This window comes from Pterocles gutturalis, unplaced genomic scaffold, assembly GCF_000699245.1.
Source record: "Pterocles gutturalis isolate BGI_N339 unplaced genomic scaffold, ASM69924v1 scaffold12971, whole genome shotgun sequence".
NCBI classification, from domain to species: Eukaryota; Metazoa; Chordata; class Aves; order Pterocliformes; family Pteroclidae; genus Pterocles; species Pterocles gutturalis.
In genome coordinates this window covers 24,991-38,998 of record NW_010105622.1, presented here as the reverse complement: position 1 = coordinate 38,998, position 14,008 = coordinate 24,991, and the positions used below count along the sequence as shown (strand labels likewise).

The 14,008-nt window shown below is 40.8% G+C and overlaps 1 protein-coding gene across 1 annotated transcript in view; it reads right to left on the bottom strand.

The window, feature by feature from the left end:
- Positions 1-365: 365 nt before the first annotated feature.
- Positions 366-14,008, bottom strand: part of SWAP70 (SWAP switching B-cell complex 70kDa subunit) — a gene marked incomplete at its 5' end in the record, with an annotated part of 30,960 nt that continues 17,317 nt past the window's right edge. The window contains 8 exons of the mRNA XM_010087466.1: positions 366-515; positions 1,244-1,340; positions 2,886-3,084; positions 3,833-3,999; positions 5,529-5,636; positions 9,704-9,885; positions 11,223-11,331; positions 11,598-11,744. Coding sequence (XP_010085768.1) covers positions 406-515; positions 1,244-1,340; positions 2,886-3,084; positions 3,833-3,999; positions 5,529-5,636; positions 9,704-9,885; positions 11,223-11,331; positions 11,598-11,744 — 1,119 coding nt within the window. The remainder of the gene's footprint in view (positions 516-1,243; positions 1,341-2,885; positions 3,085-3,832; positions 4,000-5,528; positions 5,637-9,703; positions 9,886-11,222; positions 11,332-11,597; positions 11,745-14,008) is intronic.

The following is a 14,008-nucleotide window of genomic DNA, read 5'->3' as shown; positions in this document are numbered from 1 at the left end:
TGTATCCTGGGTTTAAATTATCTGAACTGAATTAATGAAACAACTGCTTCCCCTGCTTTTTGAAATGAAGGTGCTGATAAGTTAGATGCCGTCAGATTGTTACACACTAGTATAGAAACAACTCTGTTACAAGTTACATTTACATAAAAAGCTTCAGTTGGAAAGTTTTATATAAAAGAACAGACTTTCTGGCAACATGAGGGAAAACAGCAAGTACTGTCAGACCCACATCTTATAATCACTGAGCTCTGAGCAGACATTCCTACGTGGTAAACAGTATTTCCTTTGTAGAAAGGCCGAACCTGCTGAGCAAACTAAGATCTTTGTAAGTGAGAAGCTGCTCTGTGCAAAGCAGAACAAATGAAGGTGAGCTTCTATTCACGAACAATACGTCAGCTGCCATTGTTACTCAGAAGTGGCTTTTTTCCCTTTCCAGCTCTTTTGTCTTTGCTCGAGTTCAGCTTCAGTGAAGGCGGCCGGGCCCCAGTTTGTGATTAAGTGAGGATTCTTGGAGCCTGGAAGACAGAGTGCAGTATTTGAAACAGACATTGACATCGCTCAGCCACTGTCAGACAGGCCGAGTGTCCCCCCCATGATGTGGTAAGCGCTGTCTCTTCTGTGACTGGAGACCCTCTAAAGGTGTCCTGGGGACCTGCCTAACCCAGGAGGGAGGAGCACCTGGGACACTGTCAGTGAAGGTTCTTAGTGTGAGAAGGTGTCAACTGCTGCCATCTTTTGCATCCGTATCTCCCAACTAACCCCCCAAACAGCTGTATCTTAGTAAACCCCTCTTCTTCTTGCCCTTAGAGATTTCTGTGAAGGAAAGCCATCTCTCTCCAGCACTTCATTACAAAGCCACTTTCCTCGAGGCTGGCATGCTGTTAACTAAGCTAAGAAATAAAACTTTTCCCCAAAATCAAATATTTTAGCTATCTTTACTTAATGGTTTTGGCAACTGGCACTTAACGCTAGCTGCATTAAACACCCAAACCAAGCAATGTTCAGGTTGATCCTTGCTTTGTTTTAAATAAACAAACAATAATGATAATAAAGTGTTATAGTAGGGTCAGTAAAGGTAAAGACTTGAAAGTTACCAGCAGCAGTTCTCATACACGTGATATTTATAGGCTGCTGTGAAACCAATAAGCTACAGGAAAAGGCAGACTTCAGAATCACTGGGTGATCTAAGTATATGAGACAGAATGAATAAACATTTTTTGTAACTTTTCTGTTGATAACTTACCTGGCTCTATTAGTCGAATTAATCCCTCATGATGAGCTACTTTGTCTTTCCAACTCTTGGTGTTATTAGCTGCCATTTCCAACTTCCTCTTAACCTCCTGAAATAAGATAACAGCCCACTTGAAAACCAGAACACCTTTACTCTGTTTATATAAAAAGAAAAAAACTTCCTTTTAAATCTAAAGACAGAACTATGCTAATTCAGCCAGCAGTCCATTTAGCGCAGACAAGAGAACTTCATTTCTAACCATCCAAAGTAATTTAGTCAGTCACTAGCTGTATAAAAGCCCTCAAACCAAAATCCAAAAGTAACTAATCTTTACAAGATTCTGTAGCTGTGTAAGTAGGGCTAGTCTTCATGAAGACTGAAAGCATACACTGTAGTTTCAAAACAAAGATGCATGTTCTGTTCCAAACTAAGATGAGACAGTGGTTATCTCTCAGTATCAGAAATAATAAAACGTAAGCTAGGAAAAGGACCACTGCTGTTACACCCAAGCAGGAGAGAGAGATTCTTCAGTCTAAACCGGTGTTTCGGTCAGTTCCTAATGGAATGCCAGAATGTTTAATTATTTCTAAAATAATGAGTCAGCTGTCACAGTGACCTAGTTTACCATTTGTTTTGTGAATTTTTTTTTTGTTTGTTTGGGATTTTTTATGTCTATTTTATTCAGCAATTCCTTTGGAGTAGTAAATGAAATTTCATACACAAAAAGCCTGAGATGTCCTCTAAAAGAACCTCAAGTATTAGCCAAAAGCAATCTAATGCTGGCGCTAGATGTAACACCAACATGGCAAGTTGCAAAGTGGCCAGACCTACCCCACCTGGGCCCTCGCTTGCAGTCATGGCCGCACTTGTACTCTGTGCCAACTGAGACAGCTCATGAGCTGGTCCTTCGCACAGCTGACCTCAACAGCACAGAGACAGCATAAACACACTCCCTCCTTAAACAGAAATCCAGCTGTGTTTTGTTTCCTGAGTTAAATACACGCAGGATCAACACCTCCCTAGCCCTAGAGAGTACGCAGCACATCAGACTCTGTACTCACTGGATTCTGACTCTTCTTTCTTCCATAAACACAGCTACTGCCCTGCATCAAACACACTCAGCAGAGTGGAGAACAGGCCTGGCATTTGGGACACGAGGCTCTGCTGCACACTGAAAGTGAGCTAATTCCTAGCTATCCTTGACATCAGTTCAGTGCCTAAATACCTTTTTGACAAGCAAGAGCCTACAGTAGCACATTGATTTTTTTTTTTTATCTGTAAAAGACCATGACATCATCGAAACATTGCAAGAATAACTAATTCAAAAGCAGAAGGCATTTAGTTCTGACAGCAATGGGACTACATAAGAACAGACAGGAGAAGCCAAATGTATACACAGTATTGCAGGATATGACTTAGCGGGCTTGATTGGGATAAAAGAATAAAGGAGGTGGTGTGTCCGAAATGCGTCCTCTCCTTCAAATGTATCTACTGGCGTCGACCAAAAAAACCCAGCACATCACTATTCTACCTGTTGTTATAATTTTTGTGCCATACTAATCCTTAAAGAAGCATGATATTGACGAACTTCAAATTCAGTTACACTGCTGAATACCTGGCTAAGTATGCGAGGTTGCTGAACAGAACAGCTCACCTCATACTGCTCAAGGGCCTCCTTCCTTTCCAGTTCGAGTTGCTCTAGTTGCTGCATAGCAACTTGAAGAGCCCGTTCCTTTATCATTCTCTGGTTTTCTAGCTCTTGCTTCTCTGCTTCTGTCATCTGAATGGTCTGTTGCTGCTGCAAGTGCCATTTTTCCAGTTCAGCTCTCTTTGCTGACTCCTCTTCCAGTAATCTGCAATGGGGATTGCAATATTAACTGCACTTTAAAGTAAGCTGTATCCATTATGCAGCATACATGTAGGAAAGCCAAGATAATTATTTTCTTTAAATAAAAAAAAAAAAAAATATGCGAAGCAGGAAAAAAGTTATTGCTTGCTGGCTTGTCTTCAGTAAAGCTGAAAATCATGCCAGCAGTGCAAGCAGCCTGCTACAAAGGGCTATTCAGAAAATTTAGTCAATAATGCAAATACCCGACACTGAAAACCACAGAAGAAACAAGCATGCATAAGTTATCTTGTCTTAGGAGGACTGAAGGTATGAAGAAAGAGTAGTAGAAGTAAGAGGAGATTTAACCCTTTATCAATTACAATTTAAACCTGTGATAAAATACAGCAGAAAGTCATATATACAGTTACTGCTTTTTAGACTACACAACTGAAAAGTCTGTACAGAGTGATCTCAGTTTTTCCAGTGCTGACACACACAACACCTGATGAAAAATAAGTGTGCCTGCTTGCCTGAGATTGCTGAGCACTACCCCTGCTAAGGGCTAATCAAACACATCAGAATATCATAAATACCAGCTTTAGCCTTCAGAGCTTAAGGGAACAAAAACAAAACAAACTATCCTCTGTTTGCACTTCAAGCTTTCGAGCAGCATGTCCAAGCTGCAAACAATCTTTAGCAGTATGGCACAGTTATTTATTATTGCAGGGGGAAGCAGGAAATTGAAATGAATCTCTATAAGGTAAGAGCCATACCTGGCTTGAAGTTTCCTTACAGTCTCTTCATCTTGACGTGCCTGTTTCTCATCCTCCAAAGCTTCCTGTAGCTGCTTATACATTTCTTCCAGTTCACGTACTCTCTGTAAATACTGTTCCAGTTCAGATGATTTCTGAGCAACCTGCTCTTCCATTTTTTGTCTTACCTAGCGGCATAAATTGAGGACACACATGAGCTACCATTCAACTCAGGTTTCCAATTTTTTAAAGGAATTGCCAGGTTTCCCTCAGATAATGTTTTCAGAGACAAACCTTTTCCAGCTGCCTGCAGAACAAAACTGATAAAATTGAGTCTGCGTAACTAAGAGCATCTAATAACACAGGTTACTCGCATTGCCATACTTCACGCAGCGCAGGATTTTTACAGGGGTTTAAAACTAACTTCAATCCATTTGATCTTGTCACTTAGTTTACAGATACACACAGAACTGAAGGAAGAAACAGCTTGTAGAGTGCCATACACAAAGGTCAGGCTGGTTTAACTACACTGTTCCCATTCCTTTCCTCAGGCAAGTCCTCCTTGGCACCAGTGTTTCACACACTTGTATCTGGATGATGGCACTGTGACAGCACAGGACTGATAAAGGGGTGAAACTCGGCTAAGGAGGTTGGCCTTGCTGAGAGAAGAGCAACTATAACAAAAAACAAAGGTAAGGGATAGAGGAAGGTGAGAGGATGCTGCATACCCACAGGACCCAGTCTCTGATCCTCGTTCACTGACCAGAGCGGGAAGCCAGAGGTGCAGCGGCACTGGAGCCATCCTCCCACTCCGCCCCTTGCTGTGCTGGGGACACCAGCAGTCAGCGAGCTTTGAACTGAGTCGGCATAAAGCACCAAACCTCAGCATTTAGCAAACATGTACCTCACAGCAGGTAAGCACAGCTCCTGAAGTCAGCCAGAAAGGCTTGCCGTCATGTGTGACAGGGTGGCGTGTCCTGCTCCACTGCTCTGCTGTCTGCTTTCCCTCAGCTGATCTCAATCCCACTGACCCAGAAAGCGATCACATTCAGGAATGTACACGCAGCCCATAAAGCAGCACGGCGTGCAGCTACCTTGTGAGACTTCCATCACATCAACTTGACTACTTCTCCTTCTTTTCTCCAGCTAACAGAAAAGCCTGTTATGACTGACAAAGCCCTTGAAGACTGAAAATTAGTTCTTTTAGAAATTCTCAGTGTGGATTATAGTAAATATTGTAGTTTTACAGCACTGTTAAGTTTTTATGTTTGTATGTGTGTATAAAAAAAACACACAGTATAAAAACACAGTAGTTTTAGGAATGTATTCAAGTCAGAAAATTCTTAAAATGCATTTTGATGGTGTGTTCATTTTGCACATTCGTATAGTATGTACTGGCCTCAGGTTCTCCATCTTTGAAAATTACAAGGATAACTTCAGTCTGCATTTATCTTTCAAACAGACCATTTTTTTCTAATTTTCCAATAATTTTCAAGCTTTGAATGCTATACAAATTGTAGGCAGCTGTTCCAGTATTTGAATTCACTAGTAAAAATATTTTATTCCTATGTCTCTAATAAATGCAATGTAGATTGCATTCCCCAGCCTCCTCCAAAATCTGCAGAATCCCTTCAGTGCCTGCCTGTGAGGGAAGTCATTGCTGAACGCGTTGCTCACTATGTGTAATCATAGCAAAAAAACCACATGCACTACTCACCATTTTTTCTCTTTCCAGCTCCAAACTGAAGCGATCTTGTAATTCAACTTGAGTCTGAAGTCTTTTCTTCTCTTCCTCAGCAGCACGAGCAGCTGCTACTTCCAGTTGCTGGAAGAGAAGGGCAGGGTGTTGGGAGAAGAAAAGAGGAAAAAAAAAAAATTGTCAAAACTAAAACATTTGGAGGGAACAGAATTTTATTTAACAATTCTTGGTTTTAACAAAAATGGAAGAAAACTTCAAAAGCATTAAGGCACCAGCTTTTTTAAAAAAAATTGTCTGAGGCTATTCTCAATCTCTAAATATAATTTTTAATCTTGTTATTTGCAAGACAACTTTAAATTTTCTAATGAAAAGTCCATTATCAGACTTCTCCCAAGTTTCCTTTGAGTCCCACTTTGCACAACCTAGAGAAGGAAACACAGCAATTTCTATATCTCATATGGGACAGAAAACTATTATGCAAAAAAAAAAACCACATCGCAGGCAGCACTGCACAGGAGTTCCAACAGTGAAAACATGCCAGCATGCACAGAGTGCATACAGAAACAGAAGTGAGAAGTGCTACACTGCCATGGGAAAGCAGAAGTGCTGCAAACTTTGCCTATAATAAGTGATTGTGCTGTTGTGAATCACATCCCTTTAACATCCCCTAAATTGCCATGTAAGGTAAATAAAATTCTAGTCAATAATCATCACTTGAAATTAGGGGAAAAACTAGCTTAGCCAGAGCTAAGGCCTAGGAAACCACTGCTGCTACCTTCACACTTTTTTGCAACTTTTTTTTTTTTTACATTGATTTCACATATAAAGGCAGTTGTCACCACCATTTTTTCCTTTCATCAGGATTTCTATAGCACATATTTTTAGAATGCACGGAAGGTTAGAAATGTACAAGTACCAGCCAAAACTTTACCAATATTGAAAAGAAAATAATAATCCTTTCACAGAACTTTTTCCTAAGAAACTTATCTTCAGAGGAAACAGAAAGCAAGCACCCTTCTTTTGTAATAACTAGGCTGGTGAACTTCTTTCCACAGACCTTCAGTAAGAGCAGGACACCCATCTTGTTCAGTATTTTTGGAAGGTACCACACTTAAACCACCTTCCCTCACACAACCTGGATGAGCTGATGAGATGCCTAAATGATAAAAACTGGCAAGACAAAACTTTCATTAAGTGCTTGTGATATCTGTGAGCATAGTGACAGGATGAGGGGTAATGGTTTTAAGCTGAAAGAAGGCAGATTTAGATTAGATATTAGGAAGAAATGTTTTCCTGGATGGATGGTGAGGCAGTGGCCCAGGTTGCCCAGAGAAGATGCAGATGCCCCACCCATGGAAGGGTTCAAGGCCAGGCTGGATGAGGCTTTAAGCAACCTGGGCTAGTGGGAGGTGTCCCTGCCCATGGCAGGGGGGTTGGAACTCAATGATCTTGAAGGTCCCTTCCAACCCAAACTATTCTAGGATTCTATATCACTCTAGTCTGAAATAGGAAGAAGGGAGGGAGAAGGCTCCTAGTTTGTTTTTAAGCTGTAGAAGATAATACAGAATTGCTCTCCTTTGAAAGGAGATGCCACAGTCTCTTAGAAGTAGTATTCCTCCTCTGCCAGAACATTTAAAAACATGTAATTGTAGTGAAATCCAAGATGCCTATTTAAGTTAAATTTTCTTTAATTTCAAAGCAGGGAAGGAAATCAAAACAAACATTGCCCAGGCTGAGCCAAGAGGGCAAACGTGCAGAGTCACAGGCAAGGGTGGGTGCTAGGCTTTTGCCGGAGAGCTCAACAAGAAAATAGACTGTTTGTCCACTCTTTATCAGCAACTTCCTGCTTAATTCCTGTCAAGAAAGAGGACAAGAGCTCCTGGCAGGTAAGGTTACTGGCAACAACTATGCAGTTTAGGGAAAAGTCCCAACTGCTGGGGGCAGGGGGAGCGGGGAGATGAACAGGAACACACCATTCCAGCAGGCTTTGGTTAGCACAGAGTCTCTGAAGCCCATGCAAGACCCCCAATTGAAACAAAAAGGGCGCACAAGTCTTGTACATGCTCTCTTGGTAAGAAAAACTTACCTTTCAGTCTGTTCAATGTGTGTATGTCAAAATTCCATTTAAAAATATGACAAAATCTGCTTTAGACAAAGGCTCTTATTCTTCTGAAATTTTATACTGCAGGAGCTATCAAAATACAAACCAGTCTCAGAGTGCGCTCTGGCAGATGCTGCGTAAGTGGTGGCTCCCTGCCATCAGGAGCAAATCTAACTCTAAGCTTTCCAGAACAATTCAGTTTCCTGAACCATTTGCAAAGCCTTTTCCCCGAAGAATATGTTTCTAACTAATCAAACACTTTAAGTTCCTCCCACACAGTACCTTTCCACTAATTCCACTTCGTCGAAGTGCAGTAGTTCATGTCAGAGACTGAACTACTCTCCTTCAGAAGTCATTTTAATCCAGTCCCCTTCAAAAGATGCTTCTTGCTGCATCTCTCTTTAGTTTGCCCATTTGATTTCTACAAAACTCCCTGGAGCCTGTCAACATCCTACTGCTCCTTTGGGGTTGGTCTCATGTTATCTCCTCCCTAACTTATTCTCAATAAAATAAACTCTACACCAAAATCCAGCCATATGATGTCTGTTAACAGGTACATTACTTACCAGTAACTTGCAGGTAACATAGGCTATCCTTTAAAGCGTATTTTGCAGTCTGAATCTTAAACACATGGTAGAATATAGATGCTAAAATTGAATTTAAAATTTAAAAATGGTTTTCCACTGTCAGATTCCATTTAAGGCAAACAGCATAGTACCCACATCAGTACTGTCAGTCCAAAGTTATTAAAAAAAAAGACTAATTTCTCCTCAACACAATTTGTGACTTAATGACAAGACTTTTTAAATTATACATTTTGGATTATTTAATTGCTTTTCTAGACTTGGCACCTTGAACATGCTCTCACAATATTTATAGCTCCCCCCACAAAGACCATTAAAAACTTTTTTCTAACTGAGGGCTAAAATTAGATAGTATTTTTCATTTATGAAAACCTCAAGCAATGATGCAGAGTCATCCTAAATGGGAATGCAAAAAATCAAGTTAATTTAGGAAGGTAGTGAACAAAAGACTCTTTAGACTAAGCATTGAGCAAAGATCTGGACTGCCCTAGGAACAGGGACTCAGCAGCCAAAATGCTGGGGAGGAGGCATTTGATGACATTCTAAGCTACTTACAAGGCACACCCCTCCTGAAAAGGTATCACAGCAATAGAAGCCATAGTAACTCTTCTTGCAAGGCTCTAAAAAGAAAATATAACAAGTATATCCGGATGCTAATCGAGTCTCTAAGGAGAAATATCGCAGTGGTACCAGTTGTTCCAAAGTACAAAGATCCATCAGCATGTTCAATCTACTGTCCACAGTGAAGACACCTTGGTGTCTCCTGACAGTTGTTAGATTTGGACTAAGCAGCTGTCTCCAAGGAAAACAATGTCCTCAGCAAGTCTTCTGCTAATACTCAGAAATTTCTAGTCCAATTCTCAGGCTTTTAGAAGTCAAGCCAGCATTTACAAGGAACATGCATTTAAACAGTTTATAAGTGGTTGCTGTGTCTCAGCTCTATAAATCTCTCCCAGACTACTCTAATAAAATCATGCCTATACATACTCACAAAATCACTTTGCAACTTTGGAATTTTTGTAAATTAATTTTGTTATCTTTGGAAATGACATCTGTGTGAAGAGAAGCGTTCCCACACACATACACACACCATTCACATGACAGAACTTTGGAAAACTATGTAAGAAAATCTTTCTAGAAAGCCCCAAGTTTGACAGACATGTCTGACAGAAAATAAGACCAAAAAAAAACCCCACAAATAACTGAAAATACTAGACTCTCCAGTCCCCAAACACCATCCAAACAGCTGGGGTTTTCTTTTACTCTCGTTCACAATACTGTCATAAGTACAGGGACAGGGCTGGGCCACGTGAGTTTCTGAACAGTCCTGAGAACCCGCTACAGGGGGTGTCCTGTGAGGCTGACACAGGCTCACCTCCTCTGGAGGAGTTCGCTCAATGCGTCTGAGCACCTGAACAGGAAACAGATGCCTAATTATACTTCCAGAAGCCCAACCCAACCACAGAGATTGAGCTTAAAGCTTGAATGTTAGCAGCTCCCACTCCCACCTTTCGTACGGTCTCCAGTTCCTTCTGCTTGTTCTCATTAGCTGTTTGCAGTTCTTTCATCTGCCGCTCCAGCTCCTCTTGCTCAGCTAACAGCTTCTGGCGCAATTCTTTTCGTTTTTGGCGTGCTTCTTTGTGGGGTGGAGAGCTTCCCGCTCTCAGCAGGTTTACAGTGGTCTGTATGGCTGGAAAGCAGCGTGCAAGACAAAGGAGAGGAAAAGAACACCAGTGAAGGGAAATGCTAAACTTTCTGGATAGCCTTAGTGAATGATTACTTGTGGTGTTGTGTTGTTTCTTTGTTGTTATTTTTTTTAATGTATTTTTAAATCAGAAATAACTGTTGACAGTTCTTCTAATTCTCATCAGGCTAGCTGTCAACACAAACCAAAAAGTAAAAGACACTTGGTTTTCAGTATTGGCTACCTGCCACAAGGGTAAGGTTCGGCAATTCCAATGCATTGTGTCAATTCCAATATTGATTTCTAACAGGCAGTGGATGTAGAAGTCACTTGTACACCCAGCTGCAAAGAAACCCACCCAACCCAACACTTCAAGATTTCTTACTACTAGATTCAGTGGCTCTAATCAAGCAGCAAGATGTTATCTAACATATACATCACTCCCCTAGAGCCAACCTTAAACCCTTTATTCCTACTGATACTCCAAGGGAAAACTTTCTCCCAGTAAGAAAGTTGCTCTCATTCACTTATTTTCAGTGAGGAAACATTCAGAGAGCAAGGCTGAGGAGTGGCAGATGATTTTGATATTTTATTCACCTGCTACAAGTGTGGAAAAAGATCTCCCTTTGGAACTAAGTAATCATTAATAACTAACTAGTAATCAATAATCACTAACTAATGCACCAGACTTTGGTGCGATTAAACCCATGCTTTCAGTAAAGAGGGAAGTTCAAATGAAAGCACACAGCTCCAAATATTCAAATGCTGTACATACTCCAATGGCACTGGCAACCGGGCGTTTGCAAGGGCTTCTACCTCACTCTGCCAAAGATGCGTGTAACCATCGCTCAGCACAGGTCTGGGAAGGTCTCACAGAAGGAGCACCTTCACTGTGGGAATAGAAAAGGAAGCCACAATTCCCAGCCTTATCCTCAGCTCACCAAACCATACTACCTCAAGCAAAACTGTAAAAGCAAAGCCACTATTTTATTAAGTTGAAATGATCAAGCTTTCCCTTTCTCCCCAAAAGCAACAATTTACAATGTGTTCCCTTTCCTTTCCCCATCCCTAGACAGCCAATACAGAAAAAGCAAACAACACTAATATCCATTTCATTTTGGTTACAGCTGCCTAAATTGAGGCACCTAAATGACAGAAACCAATTCCCATTACATAGCTCCTTAGTTCTTCCTCAATCTCCTGCTCCTTAAAGATCCTTCCCATTTGCCCAAAACAGAGACACCAAAAATCCCAAGACCAAGAATTTCAAATTTGAGTAAAGCACAGCTGTAAGACTTCAGCTTACCTTAACCTTTGTATAACTAAGATTTTTTAAACCTCACCTTGAATCCACTCCTGCTTCTTCTTTTTATCAGAGGCACTGATCTCAAAGCTCTTATCAAGACATTTTATGAGAAAAAGGCATTTCTTTCCATCTTTGTCAGGCAAGGCCTAGAACGGGTAACAAAGCATTAGACCAGCAAACACTGAAATCTAAGTTATATTGTCAAGCCCCACGTATGCAGTTATCTGTTACAGAGATACAAATACCAGTACTAAGAACTTTTATGAAAACAGTGTCTATGAACTGTTTTTATGTATCGTAAAAAAAATTCCGTTAACGAGGTATCAGGAGTCCACCCACACACAAAAAAGGATCAATTCTTATATTTAGAGATATTCACAGGTTTTGGTGGTGTTTGGTTTTTTTTTTTTACCTCTACACAACAGTTGCCATCCAGTATGATGTCTCCCTTCTTGTCCTTTAAATCTTCACTTACATAGTAGGAAATAATATTGGGTTTTAGCACAAACCATCGTTCTGTCCAATTTTTCCTTTTATGACCTTTTTTCAACATATAGCCCTGTAAAAAGCAAGGGATCAGCTGAAATGCCCGGCCTCTGTTAAGCCACCTGATCTTTTGGTTATGTGCCTTGAAGGCCCAATAGAGCACACAGAAAAGTTAGCTCAAGGCCCTAAACACTTCACCTACACACTCCCACTCCTGATACCAGCACACTGCTAATTGTTTAGCCCATGAGAAACTACTCACTGTTCTTCTGTCCAGCTTTTAAGTAACTGGCTTATCTGAAGAACAGAACTATTATTATTATTATTATGACTCCGGTCCTCTTTGATGACCCTTACTATTTCATTTTCTTCAGTCAAGCAGAGACATTTGCCAATGCTAAGACTCACCTGTAATACTTTACTGACAGTTGTTATTAAAAATCAGTCCCGTGTGGATGCATGCCCCAGTGACAGACGCACCTCTGTCCTGGGAGTGGCTCCACCCTGCCACCACACTCATTTCGCTGCACCCCACTGAAGAAGCGATCCCATATAGGATACTCCAGTGAGTATGTCAGAGACACTTGCAACAGAACCATGCTCCTGACATCTTTATTGGACTGGATATGGGAACACTGGTGAAGCCTGGATTTTGCCTTAAAGTAACAGAGCTGTACTTTGATTTAAATAATGCCAAGATTTCACTCACAGTATTTTATTTTTCTTGAAAGACGATCCACTCAACTTTCTGTATCAGAAAAACACTTGCAAGCCTTAACAAGACTATTTCAAAAGGAGGAAGAGAAGTTCATACTTTGCCACTGAGAGTTATACAAATAAAAGAATAAAAAATATAATCTTCTGTAATGGCAATAAATAGGGCTGGCATCACAACCAAATCATCCAAGTTTGCCTCTATTGAATATCTAAAACATAAGCAGCAATACTAAGTGCAGTTATGCCAGTAACCCTGTTATACATTGTCCATCTATGGCTATAGCAGTTCAAATAACATCTCATGGAAAAGAGGCTGCACAGGAAATGATACAATAATCGATATTTCTTTCAGGCATTTGATTTTTTATCAGGGTCTTATCAGCAGGGGCACTGCTGTGACCTAGTCACTTTTTAATCCAGAGTTTCACAGTTTGCCAGTATTTCAACTATACCTGCCATTTCTGAAATTATATTCCCCAATTACTTACATACTTCTGTCTGACTCCTAACTTCAGAAAAAAGTCAAATCACAGATGCAGCTGAAACACCTACATCAATACTGCTACAAACAAGTAGTACTGAAAGGACTGTACTCCAAATATTCCAGATTAAGAGGACTGAAAAATTGGAAAGGACACCAAGGAACATTTTTCTACAATGCCTTTTAGCTATAGCAATTTTGGATACAAGCAAACAAATAAATACGCTGTGCTATGTTTAAGTCAAAGGTGTCTTTCTGTACAGGTCTGAGGGGAAAAAAAAATTCGAGACAGTTGGAGAAGCTGGTGTTTAAAAGACAAAACAAAAACAAACAAAAAAGAAACAACCCCCCTACACACACAGCTTATCTGTGCTCAGCTTTTCTAGCCAGTTAAACCTGTCCAGAGCCAAGGCCGTGCCTATTCCCCCAGTGTTATCCCACCCCCTTGCTCCAAAACAGGAATGTGCAGAGAAACAGCTTTGTTTGCCGCCTCCACACTCAGCTCCAAGGGCTGGGTGGTCGCAAGGGCGCATGAAGGTCTCCCGAGCTTCACTCTTTCACGCCTTGCACAGTCCAAGTCGGTGTTTTTCCCCTTCCTGACATACCAGATTTGCTTTCAAAGCCAAGTCAGACTGGTATATTCCCCTCAAATTTCTGTAAAATCTTTATTTATTACTTCTGTGCATCAGCTGCTTCTCATCTTCCAAGAGCCCACCGACAGCTCCTGCGGATCTTTTCACACCAACTATCACATGAAGGACACATCTTTCAGAAAACTAAATATCACAAATCTAATCATCATTGCTACTCTCCGTAAGCCTTGAGATTCAGGATAAGTGTACAATAAAAAGGGTAGCACGAGACTTGGGTACAATACAGTAGGTCATTAATTAATACCTTGAAGTAATCATATACTGCAATTAACACGACAAGGTACCACAGTACAAGCTGTGACCAAACCAGATGTCTGGAAGTCACATGGGGAACTCTGTTCTCCTTAGGCCAGTGACTGTCCGGGAAACCCTGGGCCAAATCTTGACACAGACTATTTTTAAGCGTCAAGGAACCATTCAAAGGCACTCAGACATCCTTGAGAAAGAGGCCCAGCCACCAAGAGAGGAAAGAAAGGAGACAAAAAA